Source organism: Mesoplodon mirus, assembly GCF_964341445.2.
Source record: "Mesoplodon mirus genome assembly, chromosome: 16".
NCBI lineage: Eukaryota > Metazoa > Chordata > Mammalia > Artiodactyla > Ziphiidae > Mesoplodon > Mesoplodon mirus.
In genome coordinates, this window is record NC_138992.1 from 36,945,408 (window position 1) to 36,973,030 (window position 27,623).

The 27,623-nt window shown below is 42.2% G+C and overlaps 1 protein-coding gene across 1 annotated transcript; it reads right to left on the reverse strand.

Annotated features, from left to right (window-relative positions):
• Positions 1-1,635: 1,635 nt before the first annotated feature.
• ERICH5 (glutamate rich 5) lies at positions 1,636-23,395 on the reverse strand. The gene is made up of 3 exons (XM_082601841.1): positions 23,011-23,395; positions 5,397-6,302; positions 1,636-3,896 (listed from the first exon to the last, which is right to left on the reverse strand). The coding sequence occupies exons 1-3, from the start codon at positions 23,066-23,068 to the stop codon at positions 3,784-3,786; spliced, it is 1,077 nt and encodes a 358-aa protein (XP_082457967.1). The 5' UTR covers positions 23,069-23,395; the 3' UTR covers positions 1,636-3,783.
• Between the last annotated feature and the right edge of the window lie 4,228 nt (positions 23,396-27,623).

A 27,623-nucleotide genomic window follows, 5' to 3' on the forward strand; every position in this document is an offset into this window, starting at 1 on the left:
ACAGAGCACATCATCTGGCCAAGAGTTTTGGAGTCTGGATTGGGAATTTCCTAGATTCCCAGCTGGCACCCTCTGTCAGTAAATGCCAACGTTCACTCCCTAATGGGGATACCAGCTGGTGAATCGTTTGTTCACCATTTCCTTCCCAGCTAGATACAGAGAATTCTGAATCATCTTAATAGATCACAAAACTGGGTTACAAAGTGGTTGTATGGCCACTGGAATTAGAAAATCCAGTGGAAAATCCAGCCCTGATGGTAGTTTTTCTATTAATTCATTATAAATAGCTCAAGCCTTATCCAACTTGTGCATTTTGAATCTGGAAGCAAAATTGATAAACTCCTCTCAGAGTCTGGGGACTTAGAATACACTTTGATATGCCAAGTCTATATACCAGTTTTAGGCAAAAGAAAAAAATTCTAGCAGTGGGAAGGATGGATTCGTGGTTTTACACGCACTTTTTCACAATGTAAGGACAAAATAGTGATTCGTGGTTTTTTTTCTTAATTAATTAATTTATTTATGGCTGCGTTGGGTCTTGTTGCTGAGCGGGAGTTCTCTAGTTGTGGCCAGCAGGGGTTACTCGTCATTGCAGTGTGCAGGCTTCTCATTGTGGTGGCTTCTCTTGTTGCGGAGCATGGGCTCTAGGCATGTGGGCTTCAGCAGTTGTGGCATGTGGGCTTCAGTAGTTGTGGTGCGTGGGCTTAGCTGCTCTGCGGCATGTGGGATCTTCCTAGACCAGGGCTCGAACCTGTGTCCCCTGCATGGGCAGGCAGATTCTTAACAACTATGCCACCAGGGAAGCCCTTCATTTGTGTTTTAAAATGTGGATGTATAAGCATACACTTCTGTTTTAGCATATCCACATAGCCTTTTTTTTTTTTTTTTTTTTTTTTTTTTTTGCGGTAGGCGGGCCTCTCACTGCTGTGGCCTCTCCCCCTGCGGAGCACAGGCTCCGGACGCGCAGGCCCAGCGGCCATGGCTCACGGGCCCAGCCGCTCCGCGGCATGTGGGATCCTCCCAGACCGGGGCACGAACCCGTGTCCCCTGCATCGGCAGGCGGACTCTCAACCACTGCGCCACCAGGGAAGCCCCACATAGCCTTTTTAAAATTTTATTTATTTATTTATTTGGCTGTTCTGGGTCTTAGTTGCAGCGTGCAGGCTCTTTTAGCTGAGGCATACAGGCTCTTAGTTGTGGCAGGTGGACTCTTAGTTGCAGCATGCATGTGGGATCTACTTCCCTGACCAGGGATCGAACCCAGGCCCCCTGCATTGGGAGTGTGGAGTCTTAACCACTGGACCACCAGGGAAGTCCCTACATTACCTTCTTATGGAAGTAAACACAAGAAGCTTTATCATCTTTTCATAGAGGGACTAAAGGATATGGGAGGAACAACTTTACTTCCCATTTCATACCTTTCTTTATTATTTGAGTTTTACTACAGGCACTTATTACTTTAATTTTGTTTAAAAAATAAATTAGCAGATTATTTAGATGAAACATTTTAATTTTAGAATATTCAAATATCATGGAACATTTCAATTTTCTTTATAGGTTTTGAATTACAAAGTTATTAATATTATCTAAAAGAATAATTTCTAAAAATGTCTTAGTAAACACATTAAAGGCCAAAGACAAAAGTATAGAAAGTATCAGAAATTTATACAAATTTCCAAATTTTTCTGAGAATAAATGATTTTAGTTATTATGGAAAATAATGGTATTAATAAGTAATTTGAAAACTTTTACATTATAACTCTATAATAATGCTTTTGAGAAAGACTTCTTTCAAGAATGAGCTCTGAATAGAGATCTCTTTAACATATGTTAGAGATTTTTTTAAAAATCCACACAATGGAGAATGGACCTTTATGCCTATTAAGTAAATGAATCCTACTATTTCAGTACTTGATACAAAGTACAATCACTTTTTAAGGTGATCATATTTTACACTAAGCTCTGACATTTTCTATTTACTAGATATCTATATAAAAATACCTTTGGGTCAGGAAAAACACCTTTGGTACAAAATGTAGCTTGAAAGATGTTATAGCAGTTCTGAGTTATGTAACTTTCTGACCCCAAATTATTACTATTTTTGGAACTACACTAAATATATAGTCTTACTAAGCTTGAGCAGCTTTGGAATGAAAACATTAGTGTCACACAAATTCATATTTCAAATTCAATATATAAAGAATTCTATATTCTTTTTTAATGAATTAAGTGTAAATGGGAACACTTGGTATTTATTATTCATTTATTGTTTCGACAAATACTTATCATGTCCCCTTAAAAGAGCTAAATGCATGAATTCAAAGACACATAAAACAATCCCTGTTCTCAATAAAATCACAACCCAGCTTCTTTACTTTGCAGGAAGGATGAAGTCATCTACTCAAGTAACTCCTCTTGTTAGCTACCTCACCTCTTTAAAGTCAGAAACATAAACTAACATTAAAATCAGAGTAAGGATGATAATTCTTCCCTCTATCTTATATTCTTAAAATTAATTACGTCATCTTAATAGTCAGTTTGATATAGAAGCTAAAGTAAAATAGTCAATTCATCTGGTTAATTCATCTGAGCAGTTATCTTTAAACTACATATTTACAAATAACATAAAGATATAAAATGTTTCCAGAATATAATTCTATCCTGATATTCATAAACACAAGGCACTCATTGGTGGAGAAGGTTGCTATCATTATTATTATTCATGTATCATCATTTACCAAAATCCCTTGGCAACTTTGGAGGAATACTTGAAAAGTGACTTTCTGTGGTGTATCATTTTAACACAAATAGAATATTATAAATGGTTTTTAAATCTTGATTTTTCAGCTCTTTTCCACATCTAAAGCCTAATATTAAATCAGAGTAATCTTAAAAAAAATAAAATAGGGCCCAAGGAATAGATTCCACATAGGCAACAAATCTAGGTTTTAATTCTTGCTGTTTCTTGCCTCTGAAATATATTTAAAAGTTAGTTAATTTAAAATACCTTTGATGTCAGTCAAAAGGATAACACCAATTGAAACACCTCACATAAGTATAAAATCACTAGACAATTCAAAATGGCACATAAAACATGTATAACCTTTCATTGTGAAAATGCCTAATCTTATAACAGCACCAGAGTCTGCATTCCTTTAAGAAGAATTTTGTTACCATATTTAATACACCATGATCAATAAGGATGTATGGTAGTAGATAGACTTAAGGTGAGAAGGTAATTAGATGACATACTTTCCCAGGTTCCCACCAGCTCTAAATTCTGTGATAGGAAAGAAATACTGGTATAGTTTGACCGGTTATTGTTCATCATTCTTACTCTATCCTAATTCCAACTGTATGACTTTATTATCATGAGCTCCCTAAAATCTGCTAACTCCTTTCTCCAGCCACCTATACTTAAAGGTTTATACTTTCTTTTGCGGTCTCATTTTCTACACTGAATGGACCCATTGCCACAGTGAAGAAAACACCCTCACACTCTTCAACGAACATATACCCTAGTTGGTATTGGCTCTGGCTATTGTAGTTTTCTTTTTCTTTCTTTTTTTTTTTTTTTGTAGTTTTGAATTGTAAGTAGCTAGAAAAACTGTTCACAGCTTAGCAGTTTTATGGAACAATGTAATCAAGAACATGATAACCACACTCCTTGTATAAAACATGTCGATGTTGAAAGATCTGTAACCACAAACTTCACTGCCGCTTTCTGTCTTCTCTGTTATGATACGCTGTGTCCGTTCACCCTTCTTCCATCACCGTACCTATCTACGGGGCTGCTGAAAGATCCACAGCTTCTCCTGTTTCTTCTTCTTTTGTTTCAGCCCCTTCACTTACTTTCTCATTCTCCATCTCTGTTTCAACCTTTTCTCCTGTTTCACCTGGAAAAATAACCAAAGGTGATATTAAGAGATACTTGTTTAGCATTAGCAACAAAGTGCTCCGCAGCTGGTTTCCAAGGGGGGCAGCTCTTGCTCTTTAGGTCTAGAGAGTAAGTTTCTCTGGTGGTATCAAGAAAGGCAATTGCCCTGGGTCTCTCAGATCCTCGGACTGGCCCATGTCACTTACCATTTCCAAGTCTTGGCATTTTCTTATATAAAATCAGGATGCAGAGTTACCCAAGAAGGCCAGAAGAACATATTACAAATAGAAAGTTCCATTTATATTTAATTCAAAATGTGTTCTATGGGTGCCCAGAAAGCGTCTTGTTTGGTCATTCTGGTGTTTAAAGAAAACAATCATTGAACTTTTAAAGAGCTTAAACATTTAAAAGCCTGGCCATTGCACATACAAATTTTTCCCTAAGAAGTCACTTTGGGCAACACAGGTCCCCGTGCTTTGAGTGGAGCCCAGAAGCAGCTGCCTCTTTTGATAGGATTGTGCTCCTGTTCACCAAGGTGCCCGGGGCTTCCCACAGCATTACACGTGCCCCTCACTTCAACCACTGTCATTATCCTAGGCCCTAAAGACTTGAGTTTGCCAACCCTGATCTAACAAATATATACCTTTACTTGCTTCTCCCTTGTTATTCCCAGAGCACTTTTATATACCTTCACTAAAGCACTTACCTCAGTAGACTGTAGTATTTTGTTTAAATTCCGCCTTCTCCCCGCTAGATTGTGAGCCCCTTGAGAACAGGGACTATCCCTTATTCCTGCAGCTAGCAAATGATTAGACACTCAAAAACTGCTGCATTAACTAATGAGAGAATTAAAAAACAGGTGAATGTTTCACTTAATTATACTGTAGGGTGAAGCCAAAATTTACCAAAATGTAAATCCTGCCCTAGAAGAATTTTTTTAATTATAACTCCAATAAAGAACAGTATAGATACCATTTGCTTTATACTGGTAAAATACATTTTAAAAAAACACCATTTGCTAAGACGTAGTACATTTCTCTAGTCTTCTGATAAAGATAAAAAGACTCTAGGAGGACAGGAGCAGGCTGACAGTAATTTTCCAAGGGTAAGAGTGCAAAGATGAAAATGACACTCTAAGAGGCATTATTTGTGTGTTCTTTCATTAAAAAGTCAGTTCCTCCACTGACCATCTTTAATTTGTATCCTCATGCCATACATGGGGCGTGATGAAGAGTGAACTTGGAAAAATTCAGAAATTTAACATTCCTTCAATATTCCATTTTATTCAACAATGAAGCTCTAGGTTACAAATCTGGACACAGACTATGCTTTAGAAAATTTGTGCCAGAAAGTCAAATGCCTGTTTTTCAAGTACAGAATCCTTTTTGGTTTGGGTCAAATGAACTTCAACCACTGAAACAGAGACTAGAGGGACTGTGTCAGCCAATCCTGTCCCCCAGAGGTGATCTTTTATGGAGCACACCTAAACCACCTGCATCTGTGACAGCAAGACTTTTACCTTCAACGTGTTGGTCCTCTTCGTTAGCATGAATGTTCCTGACCGTTTCCACATTTGCCCCTGTCTCTAGAATTCCTGCTGGATGTTCCATGTTTCCAACTATCCTTTCAGGTTGGATCTGCCCCATGTTTCCTGGACCTTCAGGAGTTTTATGGAGCGAATCATCCTTGACAGCTGTTTCCACAAGCTGACTTCTGTCTGATCCTTCTGGTGTCCCATTCTCTCTGGGAATCATCTCTAGAAGTTGGGACTGCTCATCCTCTCCCAGTGTTTCTTGAAGTTGCTGCTTTTCAGCTGTTTCCACAAGCTGACTTCCATCCAATATTTCTGGAGATTCCATCTCCTTGGGAACTGTATCTGGGAGTTGGGACTGTTCATCCGTCCCCATAGCTTCTTGAGATTGTGGCTCTCTAGCTGCTTCCAGAGGTGGAATTTTCTCAGCTGTTCCTAAGGGTGTCATCTCTCTGGCAGCTTGTGGATTCTCAGTACCTTCCACTGCTCCAGGAGAGTCCCTCTCTCCCGCTGTCCTCAAAGGTTGACTCTTGGCTTCTGCTCCTAAAGCTTCGGTCTCAGCGTTTCCTTTAAAAGGCTGAGTCTCTGTCACGGCTTCCACGTCCTTCTTCTTTTCTCCTGCTCCTGGAGTATCATCTTCGCCACCTGGCTGAGGTGACCCAGACTCCTTCAGTCCCTTAAGAGGCTGAGTTTCCTCTGAGGATCCTGGTGGGTCTGCAGCATCCTTTGCCAGGGGCTGTTCATGGAGGGATTTAACACCATTAGCTGTAGACACGGCTGAAATCTTGAGCTTTTCTAGTTGAGGAAGGCTTTCCTCTTGTACCTTGCCAAATAAAGTAGATTCTCTTCCCAGTGTACGTGGTTTTGGTTGGACAAAGCAGGACTCACTTTCTTCTGTGGTTGAAAAATACATATTTGAAGTTACTTTTTATCATTCATTTGAAAAGAAAAAATACAAATTATTGTTTAGTTTCTATCCTGAGAAAGCGTATTGCTATCAAGAAGTAAATTTAACAGTTCAAGACAGTCCTGGGTACAGTACAGTTGAGTACAGAGAGGCCATACCATGACCCTAACATGCCCTAAGTCAAATCTCTTTCGTGTTTTCAGCTCAAATACCTAGTCTTAAGCATGAAGGTCCCCCCAAATCACAGGGTTTTTTCCTGTTTGTTCCTCGTGCACCTTCTCATGACTCCAGTTCCATATTCTAATTTAGTTCCCTTTGTTTCCTCATGCTCTTTCCTCTGCCCCACCCTTTCTCCTCCTTAGGCTTCGTAGAAGATTTTATAGCCCAAGAAGTGGTCCTTGGGCTGCTAGAGAGGTCTTACCTTCCCCCTAAAGCAGAATGGCCCTCAGTGAAAGGAAAGGGTCCCATGACAGAGAAGCCCCACTAGGTCAAAACTAAGATGTCTGGGAGAGAAAGTGGCAGGCACAGTCCAGCCTGAGTTTCATTTCATCTGGGGGTCTTGGTTAGAAGAGAAATCAGGAGAGAGTTGGGAAACATGCATTTTGATTCTGGCTCTTCCCCCAGATGTGTGACCTTGGGAACTTAGCTCCCAATAATCATATCTATAAGATGGCAGTGAATCTGTCTCTCCTACCTACGTCAGAGTTGCAAGAGGCATCATATCACATTAAACAATGAATGCACAAGTGCCCTCTGGACAGTTTAAGAAAGCAACGTGGCAACATATTTGTACTCTTTGACCCAGTGATCCTACTTCTGGAAATTTACCCTAAAAGCATAAACTTCAGGGAAATGCTCTGGGGGAAAGTATATCATCCCAGTATTCTTTATAACAGCAAAATCTGGAAAACAACTTAAAAGTCTAATAATTTGGGGGAAAGATCAATAATCCATTGGGTGCAATATTATTGTACCATGAAAAAGATGATTATGAAGACCATATGCTAAAATAATAAAATAATTATTATATAATAAGTTAAAAAAACAGCACTCCCAGTTGGGTTAATCAAATAAAATAATGGATATAAAGTGTATATTAGCACAAGGTCTGCTATGCAATTGTGTGCTCAATAAGTTAGCTATCAATTTTATATACAGTATGATTATAGCAATGTTGATCATTGGAAAGGAGAAAGACAGGAAAAGCAAACAGAGGGGGAGATACTGGAAGAAAATAAACCAGCATGTTAAAATGGGCCTCTAGGTGATATATTTCCTCTTCTACCTTTTTTTCCCCCAAAGATAATTTTCCATCTTGTTCTTTTTTTCCCTAAGTTACCCCTGACCCCAGTTATATATGTATATAGTTTAAAGAGTTACCTGCTTATTTAATGTAAGTTAAGATATACAACTAAGACTCAGGTCTCCTCTCTCTTTTCCCCTTCTCTAGGGTCAAATTTAGCTGTCTGGGAGGGAGACTTTTTTTCCCTATATCTCTAAGTGAATTGCTACTTCATTATTTTTTAGTTTGGGCATTTCAACTAACTCCCACTATGGAAAATAAAGACTTAGCTCTTTTTTTCCTCACCTCCATCATCCTTCACCCTCTCCCATTACACGTGTAGTTCACATTTCCTTTCAATTCAGTAATTGCATATTAGTAATGATTTAAGATAGTAACCATGAGACTTCCCAGGTGGTCCAGTGGTTAAAAATCCGCCTTCCAATGCAGGGGACACGGGTTCGATCCCTGCTCCGGGGACTAAGATCCCACATGCCATGGGGCAACTTAGCCTGTGCACTCTGGAGCCTGCACGCTGCAATGGAATATCCCGCATGCCACAACAAAGATCCCACGTGCCGCAACTAAGACCCGATGCAGCCAAATACATGAATAAATAAATATTTAAAAAAAAATAGGGCCTCCCTGGTGGCGCAGTGGTTGAGAGTCTGCCTGCCGATGCAGGGGATACGGGTTCGTGCCCCGGTCTGGGAGGATCCCATATGCCGCGGAGCGGCTGGGCCCGTGAGCCATGGCCGCTGGGCCTGCGCGTCCGGAGCCTGTGCTCCGCAACGGGAGAGGCCACAGCAGTGAGAGGCCCGCATACCGCAAAAAGAAAAAAAAAAAAAATAAAAAATAAAAAAATAAAAAAAAAAAAATAAAAATAAAAAACAATTGTAATCATGTTGTAATTTGGGTTATATCGATATTCAGTTATAGGTACACATAATTAATATGTCTGCTACGAAGAACTGAGCCATGTAGTAAACTATTACTTGTGTAAACATTTTTTTTTTGTTTTTCCCCTGAGTTAGTAACTGTCATGGATCATCATGTCCTTAGTTTATGTATTCTCATTACTTCATTTCACTGCCAATTGTTTCTCTTTTTAATACATTTATTCACATCAAATAGTCTCCCACCCTTCCTCTGCGACTGTGTTTGAATCCCCCAGTGGAAAGGAATTAGAGCCTGAAGCTGGAGAAGCAGAGTTCAGAGAGGATTTTGTGAGACACAGGACACAGGCTGTGGGCCTGGGGTCCAGAGGTGGGAGGAGGGCTAGCCTTCGCCTCCCCCTCCAGCCTCATTATGCACGAAGCCTTCAAATTAACAGCACAGACGGCAACTTAACAGAAGCAATTTCTCAGGTCTATAAAGAAATTCATTATGACAAGATAATTCATTTAGATACCACACAAAGGATGTTTAGGAGATGGCTGCCTTAGGGAATTGACAAGGAAATGTATTATTATGCTAATCACAGATGTCTGCCAAATTATATTTTCTGGTAAAATAGTTATTACAGTGATCAGTACTGTCAGTTAAATGAGACGAACGATTTTCATCCAGCTGTGCCAGCTGTGGGTGCATTCTACTGTCATCATTCTTCTAGAGCAGAAAGCTTGAAGGAAAAAATGTGTTGACACACCCAAATCATAGCCACTCAATTTTATATTTTGAAAAAATATATTATGCTATCAGGCTAAGTCAAGTTTTTTTCCCCAAAAGCTTTGTGAAAATTTATTTATACACAAATGGTGTCTTAAGTTTCCAAAGGATCTATCCATTTTTGCCATAACTAGAACATTGATGCCCATGATCACAGTATGGATTTTCATTCTTTTTTTTTTTTTTTTTTTTTTTTTGCGGTACGTGGGCCTCTCACTGTTGTGGCCTCTCCCGTTGCGGAGCACAGGCTCCAGACGCGCAGGCCCAGCAGCCATGGCTCACGGGCCCAGCCGCTCCACGGCACGCGGGATCCTCCTGGACCAGGGCACGAACCCATGTCCCCTGCATCGGCAGGCGGACTCTCAACCACTGCGCCACCAGGGAAGCCCAATTTTCATTCTTATATACTTTTTCTAATCTTACTGGCATACGTGAAGTAGGGAAATGTCCTCAACATATAATATTCTTATACTGCAACCTGAAAATAGTCAACCAAGCTGGGAAATATTACAAGAGAAGTCACTGTCTCTAACATTTTTCTGAGGTAGCCCCAAAAGCTAAAACATCTTTAAAATGATCACCAAAAATTAGAGAAAGTGCGAAAAGTGTAGTGACACACTCATTTTGTAATTCATGTTGATTAACTGCACTCTGAATTTTGAAATAAATGTATTTTGGGGTTAATAAGTCCTCACTAGTCACTCAGTAGTTCTTTTTCCTATGTGATAGAAGAGAGTAATCTGCTCTAAAAGGGAGGACAGAGATCTTATGATCTTGAAAATGACACCTCCAATGTATTAGGTTTGAATCCTCATTCTTCCACTTACGAGCCTTGTTAAACCTCTTTGTGCCTCAGTTTCATCACCTGTAGAGTGGGAAGAGGAGCAGTCGAGCTGTTGTGAGGATTACACGAGTTAATACCTGGAAAACACCAGCACAGCGACTGGCACCCCCTGAACGCCAAGCAAGCTAGCCATGGAAAGCATTACACTTCACCTGCCAGCCCTAGCAAGGAAGAGACCGTGGTGGACACACAGAAAGGTAAGGTAATTCCATTCATCCTAATACTGGTACCTTTCTCTGAGCCTATTCAGAAAAAAAGAAAGATCAGAGTCAATACATGAAAAGGGTTGGAAAACAAATGGTTGTTTCAAACCCTCTCTCAGAGAGCACAATACTAAAGACTACAGTGACCACAAAACTTCCTTTCTTATGCTTCGGAATGTTTTTATCCCCAGCTGCTGAGGGAAGTACAATTTGGGGATCCATCTGGGCTCCTTCCTCTTCAGCTGGAGCAGGGCATTCCAGACTGTTCTGATGTTCAGTGTGACTCCTCATCCCATCATTTACTTAACTGTGCAATCCAGACAAGTTACAAAACTCTCTGGACCTCAGTTTCCTTATCTGTCAAATGGGGATATTATCTTTGCCTTTCAGGCTGGTTAGGATCATTGATAATTCTGAGGTGATATGTGTGTAATTACTCAACATGGTACGTGACATGAGAAGGTACTCAGTAAACAGGGATGCAGCAAACGGCTCTGCAGGTTTCTCAATGCAGGGGGTGTGTCCCGCTGAAGGGGCAAGGGAGAGATGAACTCCAGCCTGTGTGCACCAGCAAGGTTGCATGCATCAGGGGTGGGAAGGGCAGCTTTTTCTGATTTCATAAAAGTCCTCTGTGGGTTAGCAGTAGCCCTGCCAATAAATTAGAGCTAATTTAGCAGCAGAAAGAATGAACTGCAACATTAAAGAGCTTAGATAGGGCTTCCCTGGTGGCGCAGTGGTTGAGAGTCTGCCCGCCGATGCAGGGGACACGGGTTCGTGCCCCGGTCCGGGAAGATCCCACATGCTGCGGAGCGGCTGGGCCCGTGAGCCATGGCCGCTGAGCCTGCGCATCTGGAGCCTGTGCTCCGCAAGGGGAGAGGCCACAACAGTGAGAGGCCCGTGTACCGCAAAAAAAAAAAAAAAAAAAAAAAAAAAGAGTTGGATAAAGAGTCCCCTAAACACTGTAAAGTTGTCACTGTTGACCTTTAAAATTCTGTTGTTACTAATGGTAAGTTTTAAATCATGGTTGTTGATAGAGAGTGAAGTAGTATTCATGTCAGCTATGATTTGACCGGACTTGACTGTCATTAATAAAGGCCACTGTTAGCTTTTATATAAACAAATATGTTTCATTCTGTTTGTTGGCTTTAATTTCATTTATTCATCAAGTATTGATCAAGTGCCTACTATATGCCCGCTCTGGGCTAAGCACAAGGGTCACAGCAGTTAACAAGGAAGATCTGGTCCTCGCCATCCTAGACTTTACTGTCTGCACGGAAATTCAAACAATAGCTACATCCCTTATTAAGCACAGCTTGGTACCTATGCACGACCTCTTACCCAAGGGTCTCCACACTCTGTCCACATGGTTTTGTGAATCCCAGGATAACTCCTTGAGATGGAAGAAGGTTGTACATCATTTCTTCTAGCACTCTAACTTGAAAAGCAGTGAGATCTTTTGTTCAAAAACAGGAGACATTTTATGCCTAATCTGTATTATTATGTAATAAATATTGTGGACAGATGCATTGTTTCCACACCCGAAGTTGTTTAAGGATGTGACTGTTTTCTGAACCCTACATGTTATCAAATCATACACTGCTCTGGGCCTAATCCTTTGGTGCTCATTATCTCTCTTGATTCTGTTGTAAGTTGATCCCTGCACAAAGTTGTTGTGACAGCTGAACTAACAGAACCCTTGTTGCAAGCACCATTGTGATAGGCACACAAAGAAATTAAATACTAGGCAACATTACAGAAGGGATTAGAACCAGAACTAACATACCTGAAATTCACATTATGGTGGAAGCTTTTCTACTCAGTTCATTACCCTAATCAAACATGAAAAGTTTCTACCCAGCAAGGAGAAAAACTTGAGGTCAATATTTCCTAATCCATGGCTAGGGCATATCAGCCATCCCAAAGACCTCACTGGATTGTCTGCTGAGTTTTCTAGAGAATCAATGAGAAAGGGCATCCTGGTATTTTCCCTTGCTGCCACCATTTCTAGGTAGTGGGTTACTCTTTGCTGCGGTCCACGGGCTTCTCATTGTGGTGGCTTCTCTTGTTGTGGAGCACGGGCTCTAGGCGCGCAGAGGATTCAGTAACTGTGGCGCGCAAGCTCAGTAGTTGTGACTCGCAGGCTCTAGAGCTCAGGCTCAGTAGTTGTGCCACATGGGCTTAGTTGCTCTGTGGCATGTGGGATCTTCCCAGACCAAGGATCGAACCAGTGCCCCCTGCATTGGCAGGCAGATTCCCAACCACTGCACCACCAGGGAAGTCCCTAAAACTAGTTTTGATATCACAAGGTAAATGCAATAAAGTTTGAAGGTAAATCTAATTTTGAAATTTAACTACAGAGTAACAAGAACATGTAGTTGGAAAGATACTTCTGGAACACTTGATAAGTACACATGGAGATGGGGGGCTTCTGCCTAGGGGAGAGGCTGACATGGAAGAGCCACAGAGCCAGTCATCAAACATGACAAATAGTCACCACCTTCAGATATGATTTTCTAGTTTCGTTTTCTTTGGTTTCTTCTAGATTCCCATAAGATAAACTCTTATTTCAAAAAAGGTATTTTACAGTGATTGCATAAAACATTTTAAAAATTATCAACAGTATTTGTACTAAAAAAGGCAAGTTTCATTGATTGATGGTCATTATTGGCACATGGGAATCCAACATTTGAGTAGAAATCCAGTCTACAAAATCAAAGACTCGTCAGTGAACAAGGAAAAAGAGAAAGTGAAGATTATGTCTCTGATATGTATAAATTGTGACACTTCATCAACCTAAACAGGCCTCGCCCATGATGCTTCACTAGGAACAAGAGTGGCTAACATTTATTGAGGCACTGTGCCTAGAGCTTTATAGGGATTATCTCATTCAATCTTCCCAACAACTCCACAAGGTAAGTCCATTATTATCTCCATTATACAGTTGAGGAAATACAGCACAGAAAGATTAAGAACATTTATCCAGGAAGGGTGCACAGTTCAGAGTAGCAGAGCTCAGATGTGAGCCAAAGGAAGTGTGATCCTACTTTGAAGATTTAGGTGCTTTAAAGCAAATTGTGGTTCCAGGACCCGTACCATCAGTATTACCTGGGAGGTTTCTGGTTTTTGTTTTAGTGCTAACTCACAGGCCCAAGCCCAGATCCACTGAACCAAAATCAGTATTTTTTTTTTTTTGCAATACGCGAGCCTCTCTCCGTTGTGGCCTCTCCCATTGTGGAGCACAGGCTCCACGACCATGGCTCACGGGCCCAGCCACTCCGCGGCATGTGGGATCTTCCCAGACCGGGGCACGAACCTGTGTCCCTTGCATCGGCAGGTGGACTCCCAACCACTGCGCCACCAGGGAAGCCCCCAAAATCAGTATTTTTAATAAGATCCCCAGATAGTTAGCTTATCTATGGCAGCACTCTGGGTTTATCAGGGAAAGGCATGATGGGATTAGTTAGGGGAGACTAAAGTGGACGACAAACACACAGAACTGATGGGTGTGGGTGTCCCGTGTTCTCCGCAGGCATTGCTGCCCATCTTTAAACATTGGGTATGGTCTCTGTCCTCATGCTAGCATGCCACGGCAGCACAAGAGATGAGGTGAGTATATTGCTTCAGCAATGAAGAAAGGGCCAGAGCTGATCTAAGTGAGCTCCATACTGGGAAGCAAGATTTTTCTCAAGCTTCCTCATGTCCCAGAACTGGCTGGGTTTGCTAAGCCTCCACCTTGGCTAGGTCAGGACAAAGAGGTCTTCTAATTTCTCATCTGAAATGAAGGTTAATACTTGCTGTGCCTTGCTCTCTAAGAGCTGTGAGCAGGCGGCTCCACCGATGCTCATATTGTTGGCTGTTCTCCCGGCTCAGCCACTGTGTCTGTGCCTCACTCCATCACGGTGCAGAGTACAAAGGTGCCTGTGGCCAAGAGCAGGTGTCTGTGCTCAAGAAGGGAGTATTCCCATTACCAGTTAGCAAGTCTGTGGCTGGGATGGAATATTTAAATTTTGCAACAGAGCAGTCAGAGTCACAGCAGACATTTGGACCTCAAGTCTGGGTTGTTAGTGTACCCTGAGAGCCCCCAGAAAAAGCAGCAGGCAGACCAAGTAGGATTGTGAACCCAGGCCTTTCAGCTGACCGCTGCTACTGCTCTCTCAGGTTAGGGATCCACATGCGATTCAGATGACTTTGCTGTCATGGTTAGTACAGATCACACTAAGGGAAGTGAAGGAGGGCTTCCCTGGTGGCGCAGTGGTTGAGAGTCCGCCTGCCAATGCAGGGACACAGGTTCGAGCCCTGGTCCGGGAAGATCCCACATGCTGCGGAGCAACTAAGCCAGTGCGCCACAACAAGAGAAGCCACTGCAATGAGAAGCCTGCTCACCGCAGCTAGAGAAAGCCCATGCACAGCAAGGAAGACCCAATGCAGCCAAAAAGTAAACAAATTAATAAATTAAGTAAATTTAAAAATAAATGAAGTATGGACTTTGGTTCATAATAATGTATCAAGCTTGGTTCATTACTTGTGACAAATGTACCCTACTAACGTAAGATGTTAATAATAGGGGAAAGTGGCTGTGGACTATATGGGAACTTTCTGTACTATCTTCATAATTTTTCTGTAAATCTAAAACAATTCTAAAATCGTCTATTTTTTAAAAATTATAGTAGCAAAAGTACAAGAGCAAGTAACCTAGCAAAATAAGCTCTAGAAGCCTTAGAAAAATGTTCATAAAACTTGGGCCATTCACATAACCACTTTTGTGATTTTTGAATATTTTTGTACCACTTGTGCTATTACTGACAGTATTTTTGTCACTTTCCTTTAACACATTTACTAAAAAGGAAAAAAGGTCAGAAAATCAACAGATTCAGATCTAGACCTTGATCTTGAGGGAAAAAACAAAACTTGATCTTGGAAAAGCAATACAAATTGAGATTTACTAAAATTGATATTAACTGATCATTTTTATTGAGGACTTACTAGACAATACTCTAAGCCAGGGGTCAGCAAATTTTTTTCTGTAAAGGGACTGACAGATAGTAAATATTTTCAGCTTTGCCAGGCATAGGGTCATTATTGCAACTACTCACCTCTGTCATCTGTCATCGTAGTGAGAAAGCAGCCTTAGACGATGTGTAAGTGAATGGGCATGTCTGTGTTACAATAAAACTTTATTTACAAAAACAGGTGGTGGGCTGGTTTGGCCATCAGGCCAGTTTGCCAGTCCCTGGTGTAGGCAATATTTAGGTTCCATTCCAGGTACACTATAATATTAACTCATTTATTCCTCAGAACAACTCTATGAAATAGGAACTACTGTTAATCCTATTTTACAGATGACATCACTGAGGCATAAAGAGGTTGAGTGGCTCAAAGTCACACAACTAATAAATGATCCTGAACCAGGATTTAGACCCAGTCAACTCCAGACCCACATTTTAAATTGGAACTCTATACTGTCTCTTAGTATGTTGAAATTCTCACTCTCACTTGTGCCCCCCACCTCTCTCTTTCTCTCTCTCTCTCTCACACACACAAACACACACACACTAATTCAAGGTGTACAGGTGATTATAGCCTCTTACAACCATCTAGTCCGTAGAGGACTTCCCTGGTGGCTCAGTGGTTAAGAATCCGCCTGCCAATGCAGGGGACACGGGTTCGAGCCCTGCTCCGGGAAGATCCCACATGTCGCAGAGCAACTAAGCCCGTGCGCCACAACTACTGAGCCGGCGCTCTAGAGCCCACGAGCCACAACTACTGAGCCCACGTGCCACAAGTACTGAAGCCGGCGCGCCTAGAGCCCGTGCTCCGCAACAAGAGAAGCCACGGCAATGAGAAACCCACGCACCACAACGAAGAGTAGCCCCCGGCCACCGCAACTAGAGAAAGCTGAGTGCAGCAACGAAGACCCAATGTAACCAAAAATAAAAATAAATTAAAGAAAAACAAAAAAACATCTAGTCTGTAGAGGCTACTCCAGGGCAAACAAAGGAGAAGGAAATTAGCCAAAGGAAACTATGCGGTTCCTATCAGTCTTAGGAAAATGGAAAAGGATAAGAATAAGGAGGGGAAAAAAGTTCCTTATCATTACCAATGACAGTGAGAAAGACACAAGGAGGGCTGTTTGGGGAGGACATTTCAACAGGGGTCCTCACTGGGATGGCTGACGGCAAATGTTCTCTCTCAGTAAGAGAAACTACTCGTGAAAGTGATAGAGCAGTTGGAAGGCCTAGCCCAGGGCTTCCCATCTCTTTAATGACACAGCACACATAGAATATGGTATTTGTGCAGCACACGGGGCACATGGAGAAAGCTGTACCCAGAGGGCTCGGACCATCCCGACCCTGCCTCCCTAGAGGCTGGGAGGAAGGCTGGCACACTGGATCCCATGCTCACAGGCTGGGAACTCTGATACATACAACACAGGGACAAATGTATTTCTGTCACCAAGAATAGACTAGAGCAGCATTAGCTGGGCAAGGCTAAGACAGATGAAGCAGGACAATCTGCAAAGGGTGGAATGTTCTCATCCTGCAGGGACCCTTTAGGACTAGGTTTTAAAGAAAAGCTGCTTGTTGGAGAAAGCAGAAAGGGCCTTTTCACGGAGTATAAAGACAAACACATTACAGGCTTGAAAAAGTATTGTCCCTGAATGAGTGTCCTGGTGAAAGGAGCAGACAATTAATTGATAGGAAAAAAAATACTTGATTTGATGGTACATCCTTATGACTGTAGGGGAAGGAAGCAGATCGCAAGGGCCTAGTGAAGAGGAAGCAGGTCTATCACTGACCCCCAGGGGCCTGTCATGGGGGGACCTGGGGGAGAGGAATCTGGAACAGCCACAAAGGAGCAGGCCGAGGCTGGGGGCTCAGGTCGTAGAGAAGGCTTGTTGAGCAGCCTCTTGACCAAGAGTCATTTCAATCTTTAGCCTATGAAGTCAAGTTCATTTTATACTTATCTGTCTTACATAATGTTAACTGGTGCTATTTTGATGTCCACTTTGAATTATACTGTCATGGCCATAGAGTAAATTGTATATAAATGAAATGTGACTTTCGGTGACCTGGAAAATATATAGATAGGGCAGAGATGTCATGATGCTTCTTGCATCTTTTTACATCTTGCCTCTCCTACTTAATGTTCATTTGGACCTGTCACTTATCTAAACGGGCCTACTATAAATCTGCTCATCTCAAAGCAAGTAAAGCCATACAGATTTGAAAGTCGAGAAGTGTTTGGTATGAATAAAGAGCATGTTATCAGGCCTTGGGGGCTTTTGTCTTATTAGAAAAGCCAGGCTGGAGGAGAGGCCCAAGGACTGTTGATTGTGTCATCTGAGAAAAGAGGGTCATCTGTCTTGGATGTGGGGCTATGTCCACACAGTCACCATGTCACCAGAGCCCAGTCCAGTAGTCCTGGGGACCCTACAGCCCCTTGGGCCCTTCCACGGAGAAGAAAATGGTGTCAGCTGAACTTGACCCCATGACACAGGTTGCCCTTTCTTTTCTCCATCTCCAATGACCACCCTTGTTTCTGAGTATGCTAGCACCACCTGGCTTATTTCACCCACCTTCATAAAGCGTAATGCCTATGGCGTTTTAGCTGTTAAAAACAATGTGAGGTTTTGTGGTTTGGATTGGATTTTTTGGTTTGGATTTTTTCCCTTAAAGGGATGAAGCTCTGACACCCTTGAATACACACAAAGAATGAATTCTAGCACCTGATGGCAATTCCCAAGGAAGGATTTAAGGAATGTGAACAACAGCAACAGCTCCGGTTCAGTAAGGAAGCTTCTGAGGCCATCATGATACTTCCCTGACATTAACACTCACTTGGAGAGCTATATTCTGATATTTTGCTTTAAAAACACAAAATCATTACCTGTACTACCTACACTTATATATACCGGGATTCGAAGCCTGGCCAAGTTTGATGTTTTTTTTCATCAGTTTTGGTGAGCCCTTCAGGAACCCTCACGAGTGTTAGTTTTTTATTTTAAACTTGATGTTGTAAAACATTAACACAAAAGGGAAAGAGTGAAAGTGTACATGTGAGCTGGGACGTGTGGCAATCTTACAGAAGAATGATTTCATAGAACACAATAAAGCTTTGTTTTGCTGTGTTGATCTTTTCCTGCATGACTAGGAGAGTCTCTTCACAACCCAACCCTGTCTTCTCAAGTCCATCTCGGCCAATGTTACCTTCCAGTCTTTGTTAGTCCATGGGTCCTGATGCCTACTCTTCCTCTGCTTTTCTCAGTAGTACTCTCATCCCCCTGAATCCCCATCTCCATCAGTCCATTCATTTACCCAACCACCCCCTCAAGAGATATGGATTGCATTTCTCCTTCGTGGACAGCCACATGACGAGTTCTAGCAGAACCAGGACAGGACCCAGATGGAACTGGAGTTTGTGAAAAGAACAAGAGCTTCGGAGGCACACACATTGGGCTTAAGCCCCAGGTCCATCACTTACTAGCTCTGAGACCTTGGGCAAGTTACTTATCCTCCCCAAGCTGCAGTTTTCTAGCTGTACTTGGTGAAACTTAAGGCTCTTATGGGGATTACATGAGATTATGAGCTAAAGTATCTGAAACCAACTGGGTGCTCCTACCTTGTCTCCTGATTTCTGCTCCATGCTCATGTTGTGATGAGGTTGCACTAATGTCAAAAGCCTTCAATTTTAGAAAAAGATGTATTATGTTGTTGATGAGAGTGTAATTTGGTACAACCCTTATGGAAAGCATTTAGGCAGTTAGCTCTCAAAATTATAAATGTGCATACCCTTTGACCTAGTAATGCCACTTCTGGGAAATGGTCTTACAGTTATGCTTGCATACTTTCAAAATGATGTATGTGTAAAGGAATTCACTGCAGTCTTGTTTGCAATGGAAAAGACTGGAAGCAAATCAAATGTCCCTCACTGGCGGTCTGGGTAAATAAATTACACAATGGATTCTTAAACAAGGGTAAAAAAGGAGAAAGAAGTACTCTATATTATAGAGAGATTATAGAAAGAGCTCCATATTTTTAGCTGAAAAAACAAGGTAAAGAATAATGGGTATAATACACTATATTTTATGAATAAAGATGGGAGAGGGAAATAATATTTGCAGTATATAAAGAAACTTTGGAACAATATACAAAACAAACAAACAAACAAAAACCTAATAAAAGTATTTACCCATGGCTATGACTGGAACTAAGCAGATGGTGGGGCTAGGGTGGGAGGTATACTTTTCACTGTACGCATTTTTCAAATGTTTGCAGTTTTTTGAACCACGTACATAGTTCTTATATTCCATTATAATTAGCTGTATGTAATAGTCAAGCCCACCACAAAGACTTACTGAGCATTCTCTGTGCCAAGCTCTAGAGGCGACACAAAGACATACAAGACTCATTCCAGAGACTTCTAGCACTTGAATGAAAGTAATCCCATTTATATAATATGTGTATGCCAGAAAAGCCTATAAAACTCATTTTAATGTTAATGATGTTTGTTCTTCAATTACAAAGGAGAAGTGTTTGTCTATTTAGGACTGAAATGTCACTGTGTGAAAATATTTGCTGATGACTGAAGGTATTTCTACGGTACAAAGATCAATTCACGTAACTGTGAAATTCAACCCTCTTCCTATTACCTAGGCAGTGTGGACTCCAAGCAGCTAGTGAGAGTTCAGATAAGAACAAACACATGATTACAGCTGTCAGTGGAAATGTACACATTAACCTAGCAATGAATTTGTCAATAATTACCACCTGTTTACTCTGTCCACATTGGTGCTTAAGCGATAAAATCTCAGGAAGAAGTCTGCCAGAAACAGATGGCATTTATATCAGGAAAGAATGGAACAGTAATCACACCTAGAAGCAGGGGGCTGGTAGCATAGGGAGGAAGTTTCGGATGCCAAAGACCTGGAAACCTTTGGGTCCATAAATGTCTATGAAGTCAACAGAATCTCTGTGTTCAGATTCATCAGCTCCTCAAGGCACTGAAAGGAACAAAAATTGTCCTAATATGTAGAACATGCTTCCATGAACACAAGAAATTCCAAATTCAATCTGTCTAGTCGTCCTTTGGAAGAGAAAAGCCTCTTTCCTCACACATTTCAGGGCATTCAGTAAAAATCTATGTGTGACTACCACATACCAGGCTCTGTTCTGCACTTTGAGTAGCACTGGATAATTATTTACACCAGAGGCCAGTCTCTACCTTTGTCCTCGTCCCCTCCCCCCCACATCTCTTTCCCTAATGAGTCATCTTTTGGAGGTGGTGGAAAGCAGCTCAGTGGGATTCGGTGTCTGATGGGTCAGAGCAAATATCTGCACGCGATCAATAGTATGGACTATTCCTATTCAGCCTAACAGCTACCTGACCAGTAGTAGCTATCTGATTCTTTGGAGCCCAGAAAATAAGTATTATACCTCCATATTTTAGTGTTACAGGATTTTAGAGCTGTAAGAGATCTTAAAGGTAATCTAGTCCAAGCCATTATTTTATGATGCTTTTGCTTCTAGGCTAATACTGCACTATGTATAACAGTTCTTAAGCCAGTTACAGAAAATTATTAGGCGGAACTGTACAAACAGAAATCCAGTCTACAGGCTAGTTGATGTATTTGAGCTTTAACTCATGGAGTTCTAAGGTTGATATTGTGAATTTTAAAAGAATCTCTTATGATATGAAGATTATCTGTAGCTCTATGGGAGGGCACAGGAAACTTCTCTACAACCATGTAGCTGCTGAAAATATCTCTAAGGCTAAATGTCCTCCAAATATTCCTAGTTTAAACTTGGAAGCAAATATAAACTTCATATTTTACTGACTCTTACTTAGGGATAAATATTTTACTTGTGATAATATTTATTATATTTATATCATATTAATATATTATGTGCATGTATTATAATATTTCTATAATAAACTCTATTATAATATTAAATTAAATTTATTAAATTATAATAAATACCCTATTATACTTTACTATATTTCTTTTGTTGTTTGCATAGTGGATGACCACACACCTAATGGGGAACCAGAGTGATTTGAGACAAAAATAGGTTTAAATCTAGTGGTCACAAACTGGTTTAAGGAGGAAAAGAACAGATAAAATGTCAAGTTCTACAATCACAGTACCTGAGTTCAAAGCCCAGCTCTGACTCTCAAGGAGCCCTGCAACCTTGGACAAATTATTTACTCTTCTCTGTAAAATGGGGATGATCATCATACTTAGTCAAAGCATTGTTATAAGGATTAAATGAAGTAATTCATTCAACAATCATGTGCCAAGCATTGTTAAGCACTGGGGGTACAGTAAGTAAATGCATGTGGGGGATAACCTTGGACTGTTTTTATCTAAAAGCACATAAACACAGGCTTAGGGTTGTATACAGAATTTAAAGAAGTTGTGAGCTACAGAAACAGGAATGAATTATTTATGGGGTTTCCAAGACCATGGAGTTGAAATGCTAATGAACATACAATAGTATCCGATTACAAGAGAGTACTGTCTAACTGAGGATCAGAAGCAAAATACACCTGTTGATTGATTCGAGATGTGCATTGAGCAATTTATGCAGTGTATTATTTAATTTTCTATGCAACTGGTTGTCACTCATTTTAACATTTCTTTCAGAGCAACATCCACGAAAACTTAAAACAGCAATGAAAGCATGAATAAAAAATGAAACGGGGGCTTCCCTGGTGGCGCAGTGGTTGAGAGTCCACCTGCCGATGCAGGGGACACAGGTTCGTGCCCCGGTCCGGGAAGATCCCACATGCCGCGGAGCGGCTGGGCCCGTGAGCCGTGGCCGCTGAGCCTGCGCGTCTGGAGCCTGTGCTCCCCAACGGGAGAGGCCACAACAGTGAGAGGCCCGCGTACCGCAAAAAAAAAAAAAAAAAAAAAAAAAAGTGAAATGGTGTGACTCATGTGGATGGTTATTTATACTGGCGATAAAATGTTTTTTAAAACAAGGTTACTCATTCTTTTCTGAGAGTATTGCAAAACCCCTTCCATCCGTTGGACACTTTTGTCCCTCCCCAAGAGTAACATTCCCTGCAATCATTTGTTTAACTTGTTTGTTGTCTGTCTTTTCCAATCTCAACCCCCAAGAGTAGGGTCACTTACACTGAATACCTTCAGCATCTAGCCAAGCACCTGGCTGTTATACAGTAGACACTTAGATCACGTGCTGAATTTCTATACAGGATTCAGTGAAGACCACTTTTTTATCACATGCATATTCGTCAAGAAATACTTAAGCCAAGGATAGAGGAAAATGTATCTGACCTCTTTAAAAGTGCAGTAACCTATTTGATGGAGTAATCTGAAATCTCGTACGTTTAAGAGATTAACAGCAGTTATCGTCAATTGAGGAAATTCCGCCTCTGTTTAAGAGAACGCTGTGGCTGACGGCGTTAGGGATTTAAAGCGAACTCTCCGCGCTCACATCCCCCAGCAGGGCCTCCCCACGCCTGGGCTCTCGCGGGGGGCAACGTGCGCGGCGGAGCGCACAGGAACCGCCGCATCCTGGGGCACAGCAGCGCCGCTCCGGGTTCCACTCGCATCCTCAGGGAGGAGCTGCCCCCTGCCGGGCCGCGTGGGCACGAGACGCACCTGACGGACACCCGGGGAGCAAACGACCCGAAGCCGAGGCTCGGGCGGGGGTGGGGCGGGGTCCCCTGCTCACCGCTGCGGGGCCTGCTGCCGTCGCCGGCCTTGTTGAGGGCGCTGCTGGAGCAGCCCATCGCGGGCAGGAGGGCGCCCGGCGGGCGAGCGCGGCCCCCTGTCCCAGCTCCGCGCGGGCTTGCGTCCCCGAGTCCGGATCCCGCGCGAACCGCGGCCTCAGCACCAGTTCCTCCGACTTCGCGCGGCCGCTCCCGCGGCTGCAGAGCGCAAGCCTGGAAAGGAAAGCGAGCCGCTCGCTGGGGGAAGGAGCCAGGGTGGGGACAGCAAGGACGCAGAAGAGGACAGAGACAAGGAAGGAGCCAGGTAGGGAGAAGGTGGAGAGGGTGGGAAAGGCAGAGAGGAAAAGGGCTTCAGCAGCGATAGGGATGATGTCAGGGAGAGAGAGGGCGAAGGCCTGGGAGGGCTCATCTGAATCATCGCGAAATCGCTGGGGAGGGGAGGAGGCGATTGTAGCCAGTGGCTATTGATTGGTGACTAGATTTGTGGTGACAGTCTTCTTACATAACTGTAGTACTGCTACCACAAGGAAGTTTAACGTTGATAACATACTATTAATCCGCTCTCTCTTCAGGTGTGGTCAGTTGCCCAGCTCAGGACCACACATTGCACTTAGGTGTCCTGCCTCTCTTTTGTTTGCTTTAACGAACTAAAGTAGTTCGTCAGTCTTTCGTTTTTTGTTTTGTTTTTTCTTTGTTTTGAGAACAGGCCATTTATTTTGTAGAAAGTTTCTCAGTTTGAGTTTGATGTTTCCTCATGATTGTTTTCAGGTGATGCGGTTTTGTCTGGAATGGGCAGACGTTATGTTGTCTGTGGAGTCATATAAAGGGGCACATGATGTCAATTTGCCCTATTATTGGTGATGTTAACTTTTTGCTGCGTGCGGGCTTTCTCTAGTTGTGGCAAGCAGGGGCTACTCTTTTTTTTTTTTTTTGCGGTACGCGGGCCTCTCACCGCTGTGGCCTCTCCCGTTACGGAGCACAGGCTCTGGACGCGCAGGCTCAGCGGCCATGGCTCACGGGCCCAGCCGCTCCGCGGCATGTGGGATCTTCCCGGACCGGGGCACGAACCCATGTCCCCTGCATCGGCAGGAGGACTCTCAACCACTGCGCCACCAGGGAAGCCCCAGGGGCTACTCTTTGTTGGGGTCTGCAGGCTTCTCATTGCGGGGGCTTCTCTTGTTGTGGAGCATGGGCTCTAGGGTGTGCAGGCTTCAGCAGTTGTGGCACGTGGGCTTCAGTAGTTGTGGCTCGTGGGCTCTAGAGCGCAGGGTCAGTAGTTGTGGTGCACAGGCTTAGTTGCTTCCCGGCATGTGGGATCTTCCCGGACCAGGGATTGAACCCCCATGCCCTGCATTGGCAGGCTGATTCTTAACCACTGAGCCACCAGGGAAGTCTGGTGATGTTAACTTTGATCAGTTAGTTAAGGTAGGTTTCTTAACTACTTAGCAGTTAGTCTGCCAGTTTTCTCCACTGAAAAGCTACTGTTTTAGTCTTTGTAATTTATGGGAAGAGAGTTTAAGACTAAGTATCCTGTATCTCATCAAACTTTTTTTTTAATTTTTATTTTATATTGGAGCATAGTTGATTAACAATGTTGTGTTAGATTCAGGTGTACAGCAAAGTGACTCAGTTATACATATACATGTATCTATTCTTTTTCAAATTCTTTTTCCATTTAGGTTATTACAGAATATTGAGCAGAGTTCCCTGTGCTATACAGTAGGTCCTTGTTGGTTATCTATTCAAAGTGTAGTAGTGTGTACATGTCTCATCAAACTTTTATCTGCTACTTTAGCATACATTAATAGTCTTGCTTGGAACACTTACTACTATGATGGTTATCAAATGGTGGTTTTTCTAATTTCCTAATTTCTACATTATTCCATCTACATTTATTATTGACATTCTACTTTAAGGGAGCACTTTCCCTTTCCCTCCATTTATTATTCACTTATTTAGAGCAATAAATACTCCTTAATTCTTATATTAGTCAATGAGTTACGTTATCATCTGTGTTAGTTTGCTAGGGCTGCCATAACAAAGTACCAGACTGGGCGACGCAGACAACAGAAATCTATTTTCTCACAGTTCTCAAGCTGGAAGTCTGAGATCAGGGTATCAGCAGGGTTGGTTTCTTCTGAAGGCCTGTCTCCTTGGCTGGTAGACAGCAGTGTTCTCCATGTATCTTCACACGGTCTTCCTGACATGTGTTTCTGTGTCCTAATCTCCTTTTCTTATAAGGACACCAGTCATATTGGATTGACATCATTTTACCTTAATTACTTCTATAAAGGCCCTAGCTTCAAACACAGCCACATTATAAGGTATAGGGAGTTAGAGCTCCAATGTACGAATTTGGTGGGGACACGATCAGCTCATAACACCATCATTATTTATTTGATGCTCAAATTACCTAAAATTTGTCATATTTCCCTCTATGTGTCATGGGGTACACAACTATGGACATTACCATATGCTTAGAGGTCCCTCCCTCCCTTCATTCCCATCTTCCCTCCTCCTCCCCCTCCTGATGCCTTCTCTTTTCTCTCTCTCCATCTTCCTCTCCCTCTCCCTTCTGCAGCACAAGCCTGATGAAGCCTTGGCCATCCAGCAGTCGGTTCACAAATCCCTTGGTAGGAAGAGGAGACTGGGTATCTTTGAGGAAGTACGCTTCACAACATTACAAATATGTACTGTGATTCTTCTCCTTGCCTTCTATCTGGGGTTACTGTGCCCCAGGGACAGAGAAGTACTTTGAAAGTGGCTAATGATTTGGCTGGATTCCAAGTCAAGAACTGAGAATACAGGATTCGTGCCAGGAAGTTTAAAGGAGGAATGTGGATGGACCTTTCAGAATAAGCCTAGATTTGGGAAATATTTATTTCTCATATAAATGTTATCAAAAGGCCCTGTAGAAGTCAGTGTGGGCTGCCATAACAAAATACCATAAACTTGGTGGCTTAAACAATAGATGCTTATTTCTCATACTTCTTGGGCCTAGGAAGTCCAAGATCAAGATGCTGGCCAATGTGGTTTCTGGTGAGAGCTTACTTTCTAGCTTATGGATGGCAACCTTCTCACTGTGTCTTCACATGGGGGATTGGGGAGGGGGGAAGATCTTCCTCTTCTTGTAAAGCCAGAGTCCTATCAGATTAGGGTTCCACCCTTATGACCTCATTTAACCTGAGTTACCTCCTAAAGACCCTGTCTCCAGATTGAACCACTGTGCGGGTTAGGGCTTCAACATAGGACTTTGGGGGTGGGCCACAAGTCAGCTCATAGCAGCCTCCCACTTCAGATGATTCTCTTTCTTTTTTGAAGTGAAAGCCACATTTTATTTAGCTAGTGTAAATTTTCAAAACTCCATTGTTACAAAAAGGGATGCAATCACTCACAGATTAAACATAAATACATGACTTGGAATTCTCTGACTCTTAATGCTTTCGTGCTAAACCAGGGCTTATTGAGCCCAGGTAAAGTTCCCACCTTTTCCCCATCAATTATGTTTTAGGAGTTGACTTGGGTATCTTACTTTGCCTCAGAGATAATTTGTTAGTCAAGTCATGGTCTCTTCCATTTCTTTCAGAGGAAGCATTTTATAATCAGGTGAATAGTAATAATCAGGTGCCCCATGGATGTTACGAGATCTTTCTCACGAGACACCCCAATGCTTGCTCAATGGGCTCAAGTATAAAATGACAAGGATAGAAGGTATGTATGGGCTCACACCACTTAACATGGTTTTCCTGGCAGAGTGCCTGATTTGCCAGCAGCAGCAAGAGTAACCAACTGTAAGCCTCTGAAATGGTATCCTTACTTTGAAGATCTTCCTTGCGGAAGACTTATTGGACCTCTTTGGGGACAGTAGAGAATCTTTACTGTAATACACACTGGATTAAATTTGCTTTTCCTGCCCATCATGCCTCTGCTAACACCATCAATTAGGGGATGGTATTATCAAGCCATTACACATCCATCAAGACATTACATTCAGTATCATATCTTATCAAAGAACTCACTTTACTATGAGACAAGCAAGGTAATAGGTTAATTTCTATGTAATTACCAGTCTTTCCATATACCCCATCATCCAGAAGAAGCCAAACCTATAGGATGATAGGGTGGCACTCACTTAGGGCACAGCCAAGGTAAAGCACCTTTGAAAGTTGGGATGCTGTCCTGAGGTTTGCAGAGTGTGCTCTGAACCAGTGACTAATAAATGGCGGTGCCTCCCCCATGACCAGTATACACAGATCCAGTTCTTGCTCTGCAGGCTTCCTGTTCATTTGGTGAACTACAAAATAAATTCCTTTTCTGCTTAACTGGCTAACTTCTTTCTATTGCTTACAAAAGCATTATATCTTAGATATAAGATATAATGCTTACTCTCCCTCCCCTCTCCCAGACCACACTCATTCTTAGCAATTACCAGTCCTGTCTTATTCCTTTAGTCCTATCTTGATAATACGGAATCATAACTGATATTGTGATTTTACAGGCTGATGTGTTACATCTTGAAGGCATAGTTCATAAATCTGTTTTACCTTCAAGGACTCCTTTTATCACTTTTCTTTGACATACCCATGTTATGATGTTGTCACAAAATTTCATTTAT